General features: G+C 35.6%; 1 protein-coding gene across 2 annotated transcripts; it reads left to right on the plus strand.

Annotated features, from left to right (window-relative positions):
- Positions 1 to 4302: 4302 nt before the first annotated feature.
- Positions 4303 to 16019, plus strand: LOC149080688 (tetraspanin-33-like). 2 transcript variants are annotated; one of them, XM_089239901.1, is made up of 8 exons: positions 4305 to 4553; positions 5856 to 5935; positions 6758 to 6946; positions 7164 to 7343; positions 8584 to 8716; positions 14461 to 14513; positions 14624 to 14737; positions 15758 to 16018. In XM_089239901.1, exons 2-8 carry the CDS (start codon positions 5864 to 5866, stop codon positions 15932 to 15934), a joined length of 918 nt encoding a protein of 305 aa, XP_089096027.1. In that variant the 5' UTR covers positions 4305 to 4553; positions 5856 to 5863; the 3' UTR covers positions 15935 to 16018. The 2 variants fall into 2 exon arrangements, with proteins under 2 accessions (XP_089096028.1, XP_089096027.1); XM_089239902.1 differs by lacking the exon at positions 7164 to 7343 and having other exon boundaries at positions 4303 to 4553; positions 15758 to 16019.
- The last annotated feature ends 4793 nt before the right edge of the window (positions 16020 to 20812 follow it).

Raw genomic sequence — 20812 nt, forward strand, 5'->3', positions numbered from 1 at the left:
AAAAAGGATTCTGAAGCGAAATGTGGTTTCCATTTGCAGGAGAACGATTTAGAACTAGTAGCAAGAGATTCAACTAAACTGCAAGTTCAATTCATATTCTCGGTGCTTGAGGAGTAGTACCCTGGTCCTGAGAGCGGGAAAGAAAAGTTCCACGCAGTTTATGTCTTCCCGGCGCGTTATAGCCCCAGTGATGGTAACTAGTGATAAATTTCCCATATCTTTGGGAAAAATTGATCCACGTAGGAATATTCTTAACATTTGCGGAAATTTTGAGCTCATCAAACAAAAAAAATATATTTTTTAACTATGCAGTTTAATATTTCACTAAGGGAATTTGGCGGCACATTTTTCAAAATGTGTGTGTGTGTGTGTGTGTGAAAAATTTACTCAAAAGTAGAATGACCATACGTCCTGTATTTCTCGGAACAGTCCCGGTTTTCTTTATTTTTCTGGCCGTCCCGACTTTTTCGCAAAAGTGCCCCGGTTTTTCCCGTTTTTTACATGACGCCTACTTGAATTTTTATTCTTTACTGAAGTCGAAGATTGAAACTATTTATCAACTCATAAATTATATTATGATAATTACAACTCTAAATAAGAACATTAATCTCTCACATTTGTCTTGTTGAACGTTTTACTTCGTGGAATTCATTTTAATCCACTCCAATTTGCAGTAACGCTTCATTACCCGCCATTGCGATTTTCCCGTTATTTTAGCAATATTTGGCAACATTGTGCACTTTTGGCGTTGTTCTTGGCGATAATTGGCAATGTCCTGTATTTTCCCGTAATTGGAATCCCAATTTCCCGTATTTCCCGTATATAAGGGAAATTTTCCTGGAATAAATATCTATAAGGAAGGTTATCGAAAGCAACAAAAAAATGTAAAAATTCAATAATTCGAAAAACATAAACCACTTAGTTTACATAGAGAAATATAGGATTTTATTAAATAGCAAAAATTTTCTGTCAAAATGGTTACGTTCATTGCCGACAGGTGATGCTAAATTTGAAATTATTTTTATCGCGTCATCTGTCGATAACTACTGTAACTATTTTAGCAATGAAATTTTTTGTTATTGAAAAAATCCATGCCTTTTTGCGAGAAAACGTTCAAGGTTTTTTTCTGCATATGTGTATATCCAAATTATTTTCTTTGGTTAACTTAATTTGTGTTTCTTCTTTGGTTAAGCTAGTGATGGGCTAACTACGGCCCGCCGCAGATTTCAAAATAATAGTATATAAGTTTTTAATTTCAGTGTTTTTAAAAAATCATTCAAGGGGTTGTTCCATTTTTTGCACATGGAAAATATATTTGTGAGAATTTAAATAGAAATTGATTTAAAAACCTTTGCACATATGCAAAAAAATTGAACCTAATATAAGTACAGCATATTTATTGCATATTTATTTTACCACAGTTGTAAAGGATAAGCCATTGCGTCTCATTTGCAATGAAACCACGGCAGTCTTTAGAGTATAGGACACATCCCGCCATTTCATTTCCAAGCATACCAATGCCAATTATGAATGGCCGAATATGTCCAGCCCGCCAAAATTTTGTCTTTTTGTTTTTTTGACCCGCTCCAAAAAAAGTTTGCCCAGCACTGGGTTAAAACAATTTTTTTTCTTTGCTACTTTTTCCCCTTTTATGACTTATAATTCCTTCGGCTGAATTGTTTTTGTGTTTTCTCTCGATGATCACTCATTTTGCAAAGATTCGTGAACAATCTGGCTCTCTACATATACATACACTACACAACTCACGCACATGCAGAAAATTATCTTTCCCTTTCACATACCACCACTGGCAATTTGTAAGTCACTAGACAGCCTGCGAGGGCTGGTCAACGGCGGGAACGTTTAGTTCTGGTCTGGCCATATTATATATATATTTTTTTTTATTTTATTTTATAACAACAGTGCATGTGTTGAGCAAGGTATGTTATAACTGAGGTCAGGGCCGGACATAAGCAGGTGCGAAGGGTGCAACCGCATCGGGCCGCTAAATTTTAGGGGCAGCAAAAAATGGAATAAAAATACATTGAACTACATTTCAACTTCTTAACAAAGAAATAGCTTAAAATTCTGTCCAAGACAAGGAATCCAGAAGTCTAGGGTTTTGACAGAACTTCCTATCCCCAAGCCAGGGCCATAAGTTCGGGCCCTGGGAAAATACTAATTTTTGGGGATCCCTAATAGAGAGTATGCTTTGAGGCAGGAGTGTGGGGAAGCACCTTTGCCGATAATGCAAAAGCAAGTCAATTTCGTAACCCTGAAAATTTGTGGACTTCGGACAAGTACCCCGTTTGCCCATGCGAGACTGCATGGGCAAACTGACGTTTGCGTCCTGCTCCAAGCCAAGAGTACACGCGGGTTTGATGCCCCGGGTGCTGGAACACAAAGATCGCTGAATCAACACCCCCCTATAGATAAGATTTATCTATGGGAGTTGTTGGGTGAATTCTCCCTCTAACAACGTATTTAAAACTACACAGAAGGAGGTAGATACTTGCTCATACCCCAGTTGAAAGAGTACGTATTTAGTTGCAGCTCTTGGTTTGGGTCGATAATCCGTCATCTAGCCCTGGCAGCCCTTCCATTGTGGTGCGCTGTGCGCGGATATTGTAGACATGTGTGGCCCCCACATCTTACAGCAGAGAGGGTTCATAACATGCCCGGAACCTTCTAAATGTTCTTCGTAATTTTATGCACCGGAAAATGTGAGGCCTGCATTACAGCTCGTGGACCCCCCCCCCCCCGACACTTTGAACAACTTCTTTGACCTCTGTTATTTGTTCAAACGCATATTCACTTACGTGGTGTGCTTTCTGTGTACGCTATCGTATCAGGAAAGCATTTGCGACCCTGCATTGCTGTGTCATTCCGAGTCGTCTGGGTGCGCCTTACACTTTCTAGAAGTTTTAAACCTGGTACTCTCTCTCGCTCTCTCTGAGACCAGGAGCGTCAGAAGTGTTTTGAACCTGTGGGTGCCCATCTTGAGTTTCATATAGAAAATTTCGATTTCTGAATCAATTCGGTGGATGCTTGGACCCGTTCTCCAAACTTGCGTGGGTGCTTGAGCACCCACGGAAGTTTATATTATGCTTATTTATATCTGCTTATTTCTATAATACCAGGTCAAACATGAATTTTTTTTATTTGAACAGACGTATTGCAAATAAAATTTCAATACACAAATTATCTAATTAATTAGAATAATCAAATCAGAAAAATCATAATTGTGAAAATTGACAACTGGTATCTAGAATGAAATTTTGCTTTGGCGCCCCCTAGAACATTCGACCACGAGCCGCCACTGGTTTTAATCTCGGAAAAAAAACATGAATATCTTTGACTTGCAGCAAATTTTGATTAAACTATGAGTTGCAGAGTAATTGGTTTTTGATTGAATTGCACGACGGTGATGTCACTAAAACAAAAAAGAGGTTTTTTTCCTCTTTTTTGGAATAATACTTTCAGTGGGAGGTCGATGGTTTTACTGTCTATTAAAGAACAAGAATTCACTGCTATTCTCGTCATGAGTCATACTCTGGGTCTCGTCATACTCTCAGTCAACTTTTAGACTTTCTTTGAAGTAGAAAATACGCATAAGTGAACGAAATCTAATCAGTTCATGCATTTTTCAAACTAATGCAAAACCTAAGAACAGTTTACATGAATAATAATAATGAGATAGATTGTGATGGGGTGTTTCCCACATTCGCGAATACTCTTTTATGAAAGTGCATTTTTATGTTTCGAGTTAGTTTTAGGGAAACAATAACACGAGAATTTCCGATTTGCCTAACATATCTTACTTTAACGAATAAGTTTCTCTTGGGCTAAAGGACCGTCGTGAGTTTCACCTCGACATTCGATAACGTCGAGGTCGATGCTTGCCTCAAACATAGGTCCTCTACATAGCTAAGTTTAGTTATCTGAATTACCTGAAGTACATACTTGGTTCGAGATATTCGTTAAAGAGGGTGCAAATAAAGATCCATTAGAGAAATTTTATCATTTAAAAACAGGGAGTTTCAAATTTACTTCGATATTAATAGATGCTATATTTTTTTTTTTCCAGAAATTTTTTATTTTCTTATTAAATCATTTGCACGAATATCTTGCGTACTATTCAGAAAATGCTATCAATATTAAGGAAAAAATACAATCATCCATGCAGTCAACCATCATGTGCCCTTTATTTGTTATAATTCTCTTTCCTTTCATGTCCGCATTGCGGATGAAGAACTCCGTGATGAAGTGGCGTGTTGAAGATGAATAGTGTGGTCTTTCGGCACAAAAATTTACGAATACTTATTCCTCCTACTGAGTGCTATGTTCCGCTTTGATGAATTGTAAATAAAGTCCACCTTACCTCTGTTCTTTTCAATCATAGGTCAGTGGGTCGGCCGTACTCTCGAGTTCCCGGTCCACGGACCTCCTGCAGATGCTACGCCGTAGTCGAAAAATTACTGCAACCACTGAAACATTTGTGTGTTTTCTCAATAATAGAACGAAAGCATCGATAGTGATTTTACATGTGTAAGGTGAGTATGAAATATCGCTTCAATCACGTATTTAGGTTTTCGAGCCTTCTAAATATATAATACTCTTAAAAATTGTAAAATTAAAATTTTTTTAAAACATTTTTATGCGCCTCATACAGCTTCTTTCCTTGAAAAAATATTTAATTTAGCACTCATCATTATCCGAAAATTATTCAATATTTGTTTTACATGTACGGGTATGGATTATATCTGAAAATAGATAGCATGTGAATATTCGCTATAGTAAGTTTTTAAATAATTTTTTTTTTCAGTTAATATTCCTGATTTAGGAAAAAAAACATCGAAATATTTATAATAAACACTGCTTGTATTTTGTTTCGTTTATAGTGATGTTTTCTATAGTGAAATGGATATCGGATAATATAGATCAATCATGTAGAAATTCAATATCTATGAATTGATCTCAGAATTGATGTTTCTATATTCAAAAATTTACTGTTCGCAGAAAAATTCTTCCTTATAAAATCTGATACACAGTTGTCATTCGATTCGTACGTAATAAGTTACTCTCATTTTCACTTCTAAGTTAGTACATGAACGCCAGAACTTTGCCACTGGACTTATCCCGTTGCCGAGATCTCTTCCAGCCCAACTTCGTGGCACAGTCTAAGTTAGTACAGTAAAACCTCTCTTGCTGACACCGGTGGGACAAAAAAATTCATCCGTAAAAGAGGGGTGGCTGTTTATCAGGGGTTTGAAATGAATACATATACAAGGGGAAATCATTATTTGGTAGTAAAAGAGGGGTAGCCGCATCTGAAGGGGGTGTCCGTTAAAAGGGGTTTTATTGTAGTAAGTTTCCCCTATCATGTTACTAAGTTTCAGATGAGATTATTTTATTGAACTTTTACTTGAAAAATAATTTATATTCGATTTATATTAAATGAATGAAACTCGTGGACATTGTAAAAGTGTTCCTTTATTTATTCATGTGATTCTTTAATGATTAGAATGTACAAAGGAGTTGTATTCTTCATCCTTGTTGTAAAATACAGTAGACTTTCGATATTCTGGCCGTGTGCTAATCCGGCCCATCCAATAATCCAGCGGTTTTTAGGCGGGTTTTCTTCGAGAATCGAAGAGGAAAACATGCCATTCTATGTCTGTGCACAGAGGTTTATATTATGTAAATGGGATTGACTTTTCCAGTAATCCGGCACACCCTGTTCTAATATATGCCGAATTAACGAGAGTCTACTGTAGTGTTAGTTGTGGAAACACGCATACAAAACACAGTGTGCACACATATGTTTATACTCCCTTTCTTTCATTCTAATTTAGGTTATTCAATGCCAGAGCCAAACGACTTCCTTCCGAAATGTGTGAAATGTGCAATATTTTTTATGAACTTTCTTTTTTGGGTATGAATTTTTATACGTAAATTTTGTCACATAAAATAATAGAACTTAAATAAGGCACCGAAATCGCCGAATGTTGAAAATATATTTACGGTATACTTTAATAATAGTGTGAAAAAAGGCAGTATGCATTTTAAAACTAATAATTTCGATAAAAAAATTTATTGATCAGTCCATTGATTTTTATTTCTTGTAAAAATATATATATATAGTGGAAAAAAAGACGTTACATATATATTACATATATATATATATATCATTTAAAGCTTTTGTGAAACCTCTAAACACTAGTAAATTCCCATTTAAAATATTTTAAGGAGCGTTTCAGAGGGAATTCACTATTGAAAATTTTACTGCGTATGTGACTAAGCTATCATTTTTTACATCGAAAATGAACGGAAAGAAAATAATTTCATGAGAAAAATAAATACTGTATATACTATATAGACGTAAGGTGTACATAGGCGTAACATAGACGTAAGGTGTACATAGGCGTAACATAGACGTAAGGTGTACATAGGCGTAACATAGACGTAAGATGTACATAGGCGTAGCTATTGGAAATATTGGGAGGGCTCAAACCTAATATTTCCCTAGGTTACAATGGAGATGGTGACAAATTTTGAGGGGGGGGGGGGGAAGCTTGGGTCCATGGGCAGGATACAAGTTTACCCCCCTATGCACTAGTACTTAGTACTAGAATGAAATACTGTACATGATGAATAACTTAAAAATTTTCGGTAGAACTGTCAGTAGTTTGATCTATGACAGCATTGAAATACCAATATTGTAAACTTATTTTATTTATCTTTTATTCATATATAGGTACTCGGAATGTTGACAGCTGGATTCGGATTACACATACAAATAGATCATATCCGCCCGATTATAAAGTTGGTTAATTCAACGGCTAATCCAGCGGTTATAATGTTGATTCTTGGAAGCGTTTTATTTATGGTAGCTGTTTTAGGATGTATCGGTACCCTAAAAGAAAATCTTTGTTTTCTAAAAGTTGTAAGTATTTTATTATAAAAAACTAATGGAAAAAATATAACATTGCTTATGTGTTTCTTTTTTTTCCATACGTGAAAATCTGTTTTTTTCTTGCTAACTTATTTTGCTAAAACAGAATTTTCTTCTATATTAAATTTTTCTCAATCGAAACGTCCTGTTATATTATTCATGGTTCGAAGAAAATAAATTCTCAATAATTATTTACATTCTTCTTTAGTATTCTGTGGCACTGTTACTTCTTTTGATGGTGCACATTGCCGCTGGAATATTGTCCTTCATAGTGCTTCTTTTCAATACGACAGTAAGGGCTGGAGCTGAGTTGACTTTAAGAAAAAGTCTGGAGTCATATAAAAATGACGACCAACTTTCGGATTTTATTAATCATGTTCAGATTTCGGTAAGTGGGTGAATTATGTTTCGTTTCTAATGCATTTACAGTACATGCATATTTCTGAAGTACCGTAATCCGGGGCTAATTTGCACCTAAAGGGGTAACTTTGCACCAATCCTGGAAAAAAATATTCATTGTTGCCTAGCGGCTATTCAGATGAAAATTTCCAAGCGGTTTTGATTTTTTCCGACCGGAGACATTGTTGGTCAAATAATATAATTGAGTTAATGATGTATCCGCTATTATGGATATCGTTTGTTAACTAATCTATGCTAGTTGATTTCATCTGGAATTTTTGTCAAGAAAAAGTTGAATTTTTTTGTCAAAAACAACTTAATTAGAGAGTAAATACTGTTTTTGTATATGTAGAAACTAATGCCTTTTAAATTATACCTATAATGTTCTAATTAACTGATAGTAATCATTATATGTTTGACAGTAATTTGATTGCAATGTTCTGAGCAAAACTGGGGTTACTTTGCACCACCCAAAAAGTCGTATAAAGCAACCCAATTCGGAAGTAACAAGTATAAAGCAACCCTTCGTTTCAGGTTTAATTCGGCTCAGTATCAATCCTATTACGTTAAAAAAAGAATATTGGTTGTTTCTTGTTTTTTTTTTTTGACAAAATAATACCAAATTTCATTCATATTGGATGCTTTTCTTACATGTTAAAAATGAGTTGAGTTGCACTTTTTGTGAATTTTGATAACTTTTTCCATTCAAGACTGAAAAAAATCCATTTGATGTCAGTTTCCGTAGTACTTTGTGGTAACAAAAAATTGTAAGTGAATCTACAGTGCTCCAAAACATTGCCTAGCTAATAAATAACTAATATATAAGGTGATGCAAAGTAACGCGTTCCTGTAGTCCCCTTGCACAAATATAAAAAGTTCATAAAAATTAAAAAAAAAAGATGATGGCTTTTCATGGCAACAGACCTGTTCTCACATCATCTTAAAATCTATCAACATCCATTTTCAAAAAACATTTTACATATTCGCTATACCTAGCGTGACTTTTTCCTACTAAACTCGCGAAAACGGTGCAAAGTAACTCTGTTACGGTATAACGATTTCAAAAATATGAGCGGAATTTATAGAGATAATTAATTTTTCATACTGAAATTATATTGTTTATAAAATATTTGATATTTGTGGCTCTTATTTGTTGTTTGTATGTTTTTTTCAGATCCGTTGAATTTGTTAAAATTTTACTTGTTCCATTTTTTAAACTAATTTTTCAGATGAAATGCTGTGGTGTTGGACTAAACGGGTATAATGATTGGACAATGAACTCCTATTATAAATGTGAAGACGGCAATACTTTTCCAGAACGATGTAGTGTTCCTGCCTCTTGTTGTAAACCAGAATGGGCATGTTTAACAATGTTTAGCTTATTTTTCAGCATAAAAAACATGAATATTTCTATACGACAGGGAAAAATCTAAGGGACAATCGCCAGTTTATTCGATTTCGAGTATTTAAATAATGAGTAATTAGAAGAACTATGAAATTAAAGATCATTATATGAATGCTCTGCTCATTTTCAGGAAATTCCAGAGTTTTCATAATGCTTCAGAAACATAAATGTTTTTCCATAAATGACGAGTATTTTCCATTAATTTTATGACAATTAGCAAAATTATGATCTGACAAACACGGAAAAGTTCATGATGAGTAAAATTGATTCCCTCTGTATAACTTCTCATACAGCTAAAAAATGAACTGAGTTTATAAATTACATATCATATAAGTTAATATAGTCTAACAACCCCTTTGGCTCGTATGACTGCTGCCAGACGGCAAATCAATGGCGCCATTAGCTGCTGACATGACAGTTTGATAAAATTCAGTGGTTTGTTTCTGAAGCCAATCCGTTGTTACTCTACGTTTATGGGGTGCTGCATTGTCCTTCTTATAAATATGACTACAAAATTCGACTTATAAAACTTGATTGAGGGAAACCGACATCGTAAAAAAAATAGTTGCCAGGAGCTGCATATACCTGCAACCACTGACAGTTAACTTCAGTGGTATAAAGAATCTCAGGTCAGCTTACGTAAAAGCATCCCAAACAGCAGTGGCGTAGCCGGGGGGGGGGGGAGCAGGGAGAGCGATCGCTCCCCCAATCAAAATTTTGTCACCATTGGCGCCTATTTTTATAAATGACTTTTGATCTTCAAAAAAAAATTGATAAAAAAAAATTCAATTTTGCATTTTCTACCTTCATTGACTAAATGAATGAGAAAAAAATCTCCATTTTTATATGTGCGCCTCTTGCAGTTTCACAGTGGCTTGTATATTCATTTGAGAGTAGAAGAAAGAGAAAAAGTGGAGGTTTTCATTGCCGTTTTTGAAAATTACTCTCAAACTCTTCATCTGAAAGCATGTTCAGAGCAGTTCTTTTTCTCGCCTTTATTAAATGACAAATTTTTTCCCGCTTCATGCTGTAACTTTCCCCCCCTCCTATTGGTCGCTCTCAGTAGAAAAGAGGTCCTAGAAATACCTTTCTTTCAAACCGAGCACAATATTCAGGTCTATCGACATCTATGGGCAATTTACTACCTAGTGAGTTGTGCCGGAAGTGTAAGTACCTAACAGTCTGAGTGCGTATCTAGTGTTGTGTCTGATTCCTCAGTGCTGCCATCTATATGCAAGAAGTGGAGTGAAGTCTAATTATTGAATATTTGTTCTGTTTGTAGTCCTGTTGCTCTCTGTGGCGAAACTTTTTAACGGGGAGATCGGCTCGCATTCGCGCCTCGAAGTTGGAAACCACAGAAAATCCACTTCAGCCAACCACCACTGCAGCAACGGTGGAGTTTGAACCCGGGACCTCGCGATGCGAGTCCGTCACTATAACCACTCAACCACCATAGCGGCAGAATTACCTTCCATAAGTGCCTCAGTTCTGAAGATATAACGTTCACCAAATGCTCGTTCTGTTGTGAAGGGTCACCAAGAGCTTTAATTGTTTGGAGGCTTCTAAAGAAATTAGGCACGAGAACCTATTGTGGAGAGACCGTTGAACCTATCAAGTAATGGCTAAGATTCGAGCTCTAAGAAGTATCGCCTTTTCTTTGCGCACTTCAGGTAGAACTTGAGCTCCTAGAAATACCACCTCATATATAGGAGACTTGGTTAAATTTAGTGTGCCTAGAAATGCCACGTTATCTCTAGGTGCCTTGGCAAGAGCAGCAGTGTCAAGACTAGGAAAAGGTAGAAAACTGCTCTGAGCTTTTTAACCCTTAAAAAACCAAAGATAAAACACAAAAGGGGGGGGGGGGGTTCTGTTCTGTATGAGTTTTTCTTAAAGGTGGGTAAAATAAAAAACCTCTTATCTTGGGTTAATAGCGCTCTGAAATGCAGAGAATGAGAGAGGAAATTACAGTCATATCTATATTGTACGACAATATACTGTACTATATTATAAGTTGATGATGCATACTTTTCTGTTGAAATGTGACTCTCAGAAACATTGTCTTTTTTGGTGGTGGTTTCTATTTTCTTTGAATCACTGTTTGTCTCATCATTATGTTCATACATTAGCGTGCTGAATCTGAGAAATTATTCCCTGGAAAAAGTTATGACCGGTGTGTTTGTTAACTCATAACACGTACATCCCCCTTCCAATTAATCCAATAATTCTAAAATGTTTGATACCCGTGCCCCTTTGATTTTGTCATCGTTTATCCGCGGCTCCCTGGAATAGCCTAATGCAAAAAAGAACGACTTCAAAGAACTGAAAGCGCACGCATCAATACACCAACGCGTTGCGACGCCCCTCAAAAAGGTTGGCGATGAGCCACGAACTGTCTCTGAGTATCCGTTGAATATTTCTGAAACAAAATATAAATGCTCTATATATATAATCATCGCTTTTCAAAGCAGAATTCCAGGTGTTATTTGTTTTTTATTTCTATCAACAACACATTGGTAGTCTATGCAGGGCCGTCTTACGAGTATCAAAGGGATTTTTCTGAGGCCCCTAGCTGTTTAGAAATGCCTGTCTAACACACAATTCACTCCCGAAAAATTTAACGGGATCTCATCTTCATGAAGCTCTTTTGCATTTGGGGCACCCGAACTAGGCCTGGATTTGCCCATGAATTATTTTGAAAGTTTCAAAGTAATTGAAGATACATATACTGTTTCGGAAAAACAAAAAGTGCCCGAAATATTGAGTCTACTCTTAAAAGATTATCTATCTAGATCATTTTTTTTTTCTGCAGAGAGTGCTTCCCTTTAAACAATTTCTTCAGAGGAATTCGGTAGACCAGCAAACATAAAAGTTATTTCAATTGATTTTTTTTTCATTTCTTTCACTTTGATTCCGAAGATGGACAGTGGCATTTCAAACATTTAATATGCCTCAGACATACTTGAATACATTATGGACTCATACGACAATTTCCGGGACATACCAATTCGTTTAAAATTCCTAAGCAGTGATTCCCAAACATTTCTGAATTCATGGCGCCCTTTGCTTGTGCGTCTGCAATCTAGAAACATGTGATATCAACTGTGCTATCGTGCGGGCATCATGATGGACTCGTATCGCGATGATCCAGGTTTGAACCCTACCAGCGGCTCAGTGGCGATTGACTGGAGTGAGTTTTTTCGTTTTCCAACTTTGAGGTACGAATGCTAACCGGTCTTTCGTTTAAAAAGTTTCCCGCAGAGAGCAGGCAGATTTTCAACGTGGTATTTGCACAATACGAAACTTCAGGAATCGGACAGTTTTACATGTGATATGGAAAAAAGATAGCAAAACTTCTCGAACACAAACCACGCATAACTATGACATTATAGAAACGTTATGGTCACGCATAATATAAGAAAGAACTTTCTGGCATGCACCAATTTGTTAGAAATTCTATAGAGAAATGTTTTGGAAGTACATGTACGATTGAGCACTAGTAATGTGTATGTGATGTGTATTTTTTGACGTCAGTCGTATTATGTGATATGTGCTTATACGATAAGAATGCAGCATGTGAAAACAATTGGATATAAGTATGAAGATTGTTCCGTACCTCCATATCTTCGATTAATTTTGGGGAGAGAACAGGGCCGCAACTAGATGCTTAGTCACCCGGGGCAAGCGCGCATTTTGACACCTCCTTGTAATTTTGAAGGAGAGGATTCAGAATGAAATTTGAGCCCCCCTCGGGTCCAGCGCCCAGGGCACGAGACCCGCCTGCTTCCCCTAGTTGCGGCCCTGAGAGAGAATATAATTTTTTTCCTTTTTCTTATTTTGTTCTATTATTTTTTGATACTTTAATCTAAATTTTTTTCCAACCACTTTCTTGGGAGATTTGTTTTTGCTGTTTGTATTTGTATAAGTACACAAAACATGAAACATAATTTACATTTTTTAAATTAATTAAAAAGTTAAAATAAATTAATCAATTGAGAAGTACTTAATTTAATTTAAAAACATCAACTGAAAAGAAAAAATAAAATTAATTTGTTTTTTAAATTTAAAAAATTTCGAATTCTTTCTGTGTGCATTGTTTTAAGTTTGCACCTAAAGCAGGAACAAAAAGTGGCACCTTTCCGAATTTTGCTCCCCCACTGACCAAAACCTGGCTACACTACTGCTAAACCGTCTTGCTTTGCACTTGGCATTTAGTGTACACCGCTTGGTGTCATTTACGCTACGACCGTTGTCTTTCAGTAAAATGGACACGATGGTGGTTATATATATATAAAACAAGTTTCTTTGAAACAAATATGAGGTTCCACATAGTTTTCATAGGTCTTTGCATATTTCAGCGAATTTTGCGGTGTTTATCTGTTGATAAAAGCAAACTATGTGGTTGTCTGTTGTCAAATCCTTGTTGTGTCACATAACAACTAATTTATTATTGAGTAGGGGCAGATGAATGCATCCGCCGTAAATTATGATGTGATTTGTTTCAAATTAGCTCGACATCCCATCCTGATGATACGAACCGATCTTGACTGATCTCGATTATCCATCCAGTGTTTGTTTACGACCAGATCTCCACATTAAAAAGTCTCACCACAGAGCAACAAGCCCACAACGATAAAATCTTCAATCATTAAACTTCACTCATAGTTCGTAAACATTGATGACAGATTGCAGCACTATAACAAACATTACACAGACACAAACTCCACGTTAGGTTCGTAACGCGTATACGCACATTCCAACATGTACCAATTCGTTAGAAGTTCTGCAGAGGAATATGGACGAGATGCATGTGTGGTTTAGCAGTAATACAAGCAAGAACGTAAACAAGCTCAACTCTCACAACATAAATACGTTAAGGCCATGCATGTGCATACCCTCGCACAAAACATTCTGACATGTACCGATTCATTAGAAATTTCGTAGAGGAATGTATACGAGGTTCATGTACGGTTAAGTAGTAGCAGTGTTCGTTTACGGCCATATACAGAAAGGTTTCGCGATTGATATGGTGGCTGGATTTTATATACTCTTGAGGCACCGTTACGATTGTTTGAAAATTAAGAATCCCGCCTTCTGGGCGGGAATGATTTGGCCACAGTCAAATTCGTTCACGTTTCTTTCTTTTCTATTTCTATCATGTTTGGACTGAGGTGCTGAACAGGGCTGGTTGCTCTGTATATCACCAATTTGCTGTTAGTTCAGCAGAGCCATAACTACGCAGGGACAACCAAAGTAATGTCCCGGGTTGCCAGATAAGCTAGGTAGACGTAGAAAGATTAACATCGAGACCCTACATGTAAGTCTGGGCCAGGGTCTCTGCATCCCTTGGATTCAGTGTTTTGGATATTAAGAGCTGAAAAGTACGTAATATGTATAATCGAGTCCACTCGGTTTACTTTCTTATGTTGGAAAAAATATGAAGAGAAAAAAAAAAATAATAAAAATATATATATATTTCGATTCTCGTAACTATTCTCCTACGATTTGATAAATTCTCTTAAGCATTAGAATCTTTTTCGATTTAATTAACTCCGATGTTGGATAACATAATGATTTAATTCACTCTATTCATATTTTCTTCATAACGTTTCTTTCCTAGGTTCTTTACGTTATTTATACTGTAGCATGACTTTTTTTTCTGTATGTAAAAGTAATCAAATGTGAAATAAATACTTCCAGGCAGACGAAGCGAATTTGATGTGTGGTCATAGAATAATCAGCGATATTCCAAATGAAGTACGTGATAGTTACTGCATAATTTTTTAGACATAAATGTTTGATAATAAATTTGTTTCAAGTAATAAACATTCACTAACTGACATGTCAAAATGGTAATTCTTCGGCAGGAAGAAGCTTCATTGTTTATATATACAAAAGGATGTATCATCAGAATCGAAGAGCTTTTACACAATGCCGCCTTAGTATTGGGGATAGTATCTTTCGGTGTAGCTGTATCACTCGTGAGTAGTTGTTTGGTGCATAAACATCTAATAAAAATAGGTTACTGTTTACCAGTGCTGAAAATACTTCAAAATAATAGATCGCTTGAATAAATATTAAAATTTGGGGGATTTTTTTTTCTATTTTCTTTGAGTAACGTTCGCCAGTCTATTTTTGCTCACAAATAAAAATTGGATAAATCTGAAATTTTCTAAAGTTATGGAAACAGTGATGTAAAATTTTCCACTTAAATAAATTATGAGATAAATGATATTTAAAGTTTCCATTCGACCTTCCCTTGCAGAGTCGTTATTTTCACACTGACTTTTATCACGATTCCCGTACTGCTAGAAGACATCTATTAGAGACTCTACTCTATATTTTAGTTTACCATATGTCTTCTGGAAATTAAAATTGTCATCAACTTAAAAAATGAAGAAAATAAAAATCACCACGTTTGTTCTTCAATTATTTTCTGTCTCTAGAACTTAAGAACCTTTTATATTGCATATTTGTATTTTTTTCGTTAACCTATAAAGTTGTTTTAAACTTGTGATAGAATTCGTATTTTTAAAAATAGTTAATCAAGATTGGATCAAAAATTATACGTTAATTATATTATACTTGTTTTTTACAGCATAAATCTTTGTCATAATATTCAAGGTTATCATTTTTTATCACCAAAAGGGCTTTTAAAAAGCTCAAGTAAATTTAGAAAAATTCTTTTTGAAAAAATTATTCAATAAATTTAAATTTGTGAATAAAATCTGGAACAATCTGGAAATGTTTCAGAAATGACTTCTTAGCTTTTTCAGCATACTAAAAAGGAACGAAATAAGTCAAAATAACCTAGGTCCACTTGAATAACATAGTAACTAATATAATTCACTTTCACATACGCAACTAGAGTTTTTTTGTAGACATTGGAATCATGCTTAAAACTTTAATGATGGTTTAAATTTCAAAGAATACAACTAATAATTGAAATTCTAAAATTTTAATAATTTTCATTGTTTTCTTTTTTTTAATTTTTCAATCAGCTCTGCGGAATGGTGTTAGCTATTCGCTTGATACATTACCATCGGAGAAACGTGAAGAACTACTATAGGAAGTATCGTCGCAAAAATGGTCATGCTCATGTTGTGCCAGACGACCATATTTATCATTTGACTGAACCAAAAACATCAAATATTTTACGCCCACCCTATTACAAATGATACAATAATACAATACTTTATATGTGTAAATGTTTTGAAACTATATTGATATATGGTTATGACAAGTATTTTATTATATTTGGTTTCATCGTTGTTTTACAAATTGAAACTAATAAAAATATGTTTTCATTTAATTTTTGTTATTGAAAGTCGAGTTATAGAAATCAATATGGACTAATCATTCCAGACATATTTTGAAACTTCAAGATAAATGTGAATTAGAAGTTGTTGATAGTCAAGTCATTTTTTTCTCACCAGATTAAACTTTGATTTACGATAAACTTGAAGCAAGCCGTTTAAAACCATTCAAATTCATAGCTATATCATTAGATGGTATCAAGAATCAGTACGATTCACATCCAACTGGTTTTTATGCCTCGAAGCATAGAAATTTTTGGGTACAAATCACAAGTGACTTAATCATTCTATCAAGTTATGGGTGTGTAATTCATTTAGTTTTTTCGGCAGTCAATCCGAATGTTCAAAAATATTACCCATTGTTCGCTGTATATAAAATCGTGAACATTCTTAACTATGAGCTTGGTGAATTACGTACATATCAATGTATATGCGATGTTCGAGCAAGATTTGAAACATCGCATATACATTGATATGTACGTAATTCACCAAACTCATAGTTAGGAATGTACACGATTTTATATACAGTGAACAATTAAATGGGAACAGTGAATTAAATGGGTAACATTTTTGAGCATTCGGATTGACTGCCGTAAAATCCTTTATCACATTATCATTTTTATCCCTAAAAAGTTAGCGCAGTTAAAAATAGTAAAACGGAATGAAAAATTTGTTAGAGGAAGAAACAAAATGATATATTTGCATATTTTAAAATGTAAAAAAAAAGGTTCCTAGCCCTCATCAGTCAAATAAAGGAAAACGTAACTGAGACAGTAATAGGCGGTCATGTGTTTGTGGCGCAAGCCCTACCCATTAATGCCCGGTTCTGTTATCGAAAAGAAAGAGATAATGAAACAAAAGAAGCAAACTATAGCTTAAGAATATTCAGTGAATTAAATGGGGCTGTTTTTTCACTTTCCTAAGCGGCTTTTGTTGAGGTCACGTTTACCTGGTCTTCGTAGTTTTAACGCACGGAATAGATTAAAATGGAATAACATGCTATCAACTAAAATCAGAACGGTCTTAGCTTGAGGGTATCTGGAAAGAACATGGCCTGTGACACAACAAGGTCACCATTAGCATTCGTGCTGTCATCCACATTGGCTTTCACTTCCACGTGTTCAGACCTGTTTGATGTACCCAGTATTTGATTCCAATAAGATGATAATCGCATGCATTTTTTAGGAAGGTTTCCATCTTGCTGCATTCAATTTCGAGGATAAACAAACAGGTAATCAGATAAAACGTAGTCTTCGAATGACAAATTAATCGGATGGCAATGAAGAAACTGGTAAAAATATCCTTAAATTTATAGAAATATCACCAACTCAAACACTCCTGCATAATCAGTAAAGGTGATTAGTGATTTCAAAGAAGAATTTCCTTGCATAATTATTACGGTATATCGTTTAGTGATAACTGTTTCGACCTTAAAAAAAATTATGATGCAATCTCTTCTCTTGTTTACAAACACAATTTCTCGAACGCACAATATTTCATTCATTCTTGATTATTAACTATTCACTATTCCGTTTAAAAGAAATATTTTATCCATTTTTTTTCTGAGATTTTTATCATTCCAAACAACCCAATAATATTAGATAATGGTATGATAATTGAGTTAATTTCATGTTTAGTCTGAAAAACTAACGAGTTTTAAAAACAAATCCATACGCTGAGAATTTAGCACCCTAGTTATTTTATTTAATACTAGCTGTGAAGTACCAGGCGTTGCTCGGGCTTTACAGTCGACGTGAAACTAAGATGGGTGTCATGATCTCAAAATTGAAACTGTGTAGAAATATTATTTTTTTGTAAAAAAACAATTATAAATTCCTTGATTAGCATGAATGACTTCCACTGATAGTGGGAACGCAACAATGACGACGTGAACTTGAGACGGGTGACGTGTACGCAAGATGGGTGTCGTGAGCGCAACGTTCTAATATAAACTCTCTGGTTGTGGACCCTGTGGGGGTAGGGTTACCACACATCCTCTTTTTTGATGTCATTTCAAACGTCCTCCTACGTTTCGGAAAATTCATCCTTTTTTCGTCCTCCTTTCCCGAATTATTTTTCTTTATTTTTCTTAGAAATTTTTTTTCCCACTTTGAAACATATATCTTCATTACGATGAATGTTTTTGTGGTTTTATCCGTTGACAGAAAAGCTGTCGAAATTCCCCGATTTTTTTTATTTTTTTTGCGGTTCTGTTTTTCGTCGGGAAAAATTATTGTTGTAGCTGGTTTTATCGGTCAGAATAGTGACAAAATCTGTTGTAAAAATTAGGGAAACTGACGTCACTAAGAGTGCTCGCGCAGGCATCCTCCTTTCTCAGTTTTTGAACCTGGTAACTCTAAAGAGCCTCAGTCAAACGAGAGTGGGCTAGGGGACCCTTGGTAAGATAATTAAAGTTAAAGATAATAAAAGTCTTTGTCAGGGTCCGCGGTCGCCTCGGGGAAGCAATAATTTTTATGGCTTTCAATACAAAGGCAGCGGAACGAGCGTCTTCCTTTGTGAATGACCGAACAAGTAGGGATTACTTCAGGCTGGCTGTAGTTTTTGCGGTTTATATGTCCAACAAAGACTTTTATTATCTTTAGACTTTTATTAACTTTAATTATCTTACCAAGGGTCCCCTAGCCCACTCTCGTGGGACTGAGGCTTAAGTAGGGGTGGTTTCTCGAAATCTTACTTATGTAAACAGTCACCTTCCTTTTGAAGGTCAAGTGTGCAAAATTTCATCTGGATCGAAATAAAACTGTAGATTTGTATGAATTACAAACCCACACAAGCAAACATACGGACACACTTCTTTATATACAGGATGCATAGCAAACATGGGGCATGACATTTTACTGGCGAATCGTTTATCTTAGACGTATACATCCAATTAGAAAAAGTTTCCAAACAACGTTTAGTACTCAGATATGTCATGCATGTTTCAAGGGGTTGTATAGTTATTAAAATAAAAAATTAACTTTTTATGTGGTCTCCCTGTTCTCTAACTTCCAATTAATAAGTTGTTGCCCTGTCTCTCCTGATGCCAACAAAAAAAATTCCATGTTTCTAAGTGCAATATTCAGAGATATTCTCGAATTCGAAATACGGGGAATATTTGGAGAAAAGCGTTAATTGCTCGTAAAACTGTTTTTCTGCATTTAACGCTGTTCTTTCCCAAATTTCATCCGTTTTTCGAATTCGAAAAGAGAAAGAGAATATCTCTGAATATTGCACTCAGAAACATGGATATTTTTTTTTGTTGGCATAAGGAGAGAACTATTTTGCTGGAAGTTAGAGAACAGGAAGACCGTATAAAAAGTTAATTTTTTCATTTTAATAACTATACAACCCCTTGAAACACGAATGACATAACTGAATACTACACGTTATTTAGAAGCTTTTTCTAATTGGAAGTATACCTCTAGGATCAACGGTTCGCCAGTAGAATATCACACTTCCTGTTTGATATGGACCTTGTATACATACAGACTAGATGTTACCGCGGAATCGTTCGCGTGGACTTGATAATCTGAAAATTACTCGGCGATGGTTGCCTATATAACATTTGAACTTCTCATGACCTTCTTGGGGAGTTGAATTTTCAGAAATCCCGCCTTAGTATAGGTATCTACATTATAAAGTATAATACTGACCACAAATTTCATATTTACAGCTTCAATGGTTTCGATTCAGCCATGATTGCCCCATATAACCTCTGAACAACCTTATGACCCCCCCCCCCCCATTAGAGGTTGAAATTCGAAAAGTTCTTACTGAGTGAATCTTTAGATCATAAAAAAAAAATGAAACTAATGATTGAATTTCATGTGTGTAGCTTCAGCGGATACGGCCAGCACCTCCTAAAGATAGAAGGCCTCTGCACTGTTTGGCATCAACGACATTCAGACTACCTAGCAAGTTTGCCACATTTTGAAACACGGCATCCGATTTCGTTTCTTCTTATTTTGGCGTAGGATATTCCTGATTGACTCACAAATACCGCATAGTGATTGGATGCGGGACATGGACATCGCAATTCTGAGCCCGATCATTTCTTTTCCTCACAACGATTACACTGGCAGGAGCAGGGAATTTATTTTCCCTGAATATTCTGAGGGAAAATGGACTACTTACTGACGTCACAAGCAGAGTGCGGAGGCCTTCTATCTCTAGGAGGTGCTGATTCGGCACGCGTTATTTCTCTACGTAACCTATGAACCTTCTTAGGGGTCGAATTAAAAAAAAACCCTTCTTAGTCTTTAGAGGTCATACAAGTATTACGTCAGCGTCAGTGGGTGGGGGGGGGGTTGATTTGCTCACTTTTGATGATGCTTACGTAATTAACTACCCGTTATAACAATATGAAATATTCTTAATGGAATCTTACTCGGTGCGTCAAAAACAAGAAAAACATTTCGCTAGTTTGAGGGCACCTGAACTAGCAATCCTCCCTATTGACAAGTTCCCTACAGAGCCAATTTAGTGATCTCTAAATGTTTCGCCGATCCAAGTGATCTGGAAATGTGTCCGGGCCGCTTAAGTGCTCTGGAAATGTGTCCGGACCGCTTAAATGCTCTGGAACTGTGCCATACATCTCTCAAATGATCCGTAAATATGCCAAGGATCACTCAAGTAATTTGTGAATGTGCCTCGAGTAACTTGAGTGATGTATAACCACAATGGGGGCCGCTTAAGTGCTTGAAAACTGTGCTACATGTCACTCGAGGGATCTCTAAA

This window comes from Pholcus phalangioides, unplaced genomic scaffold (assembly GCF_987345545.1).
Source record: "Pholcus phalangioides strain wild (caught in Gottingen) unplaced genomic scaffold, Ppha-v1.0 ptg000011l_1, whole genome shotgun sequence".
Lineage (NCBI taxonomy): Eukaryota > Metazoa > Arthropoda > Arachnida > Araneae > Pholcidae > Pholcus > Pholcus phalangioides.

What these genes read in the sequence shown, in the direction of transcription:
- LOC149080688 (XM_089239901.1), top strand. Translation starts at nt 5,864, where the DNA reads ATGCCAGAGCCAAACGACTTCCTTCCGAAATGTGTGAAATGTGCAATA. An exon ending in TTAATCATGTTCAGATTTCG is followed by an intron (nt 7,344 to 8,583) that starts GTAAGTGGGTGA and finishes CTAATTTTTCAG; the next exon opens with ATGAAATGCTGTGGTGTTGG. An exon ending in TCAGCGATATTCCAAATGAA is followed by an intron (nt 14,514 to 14,623) that starts GTACGTGATAGT and finishes ATTCTTCGGCAG; the next exon opens with GAAGAAGCTTCATTGTTTAT.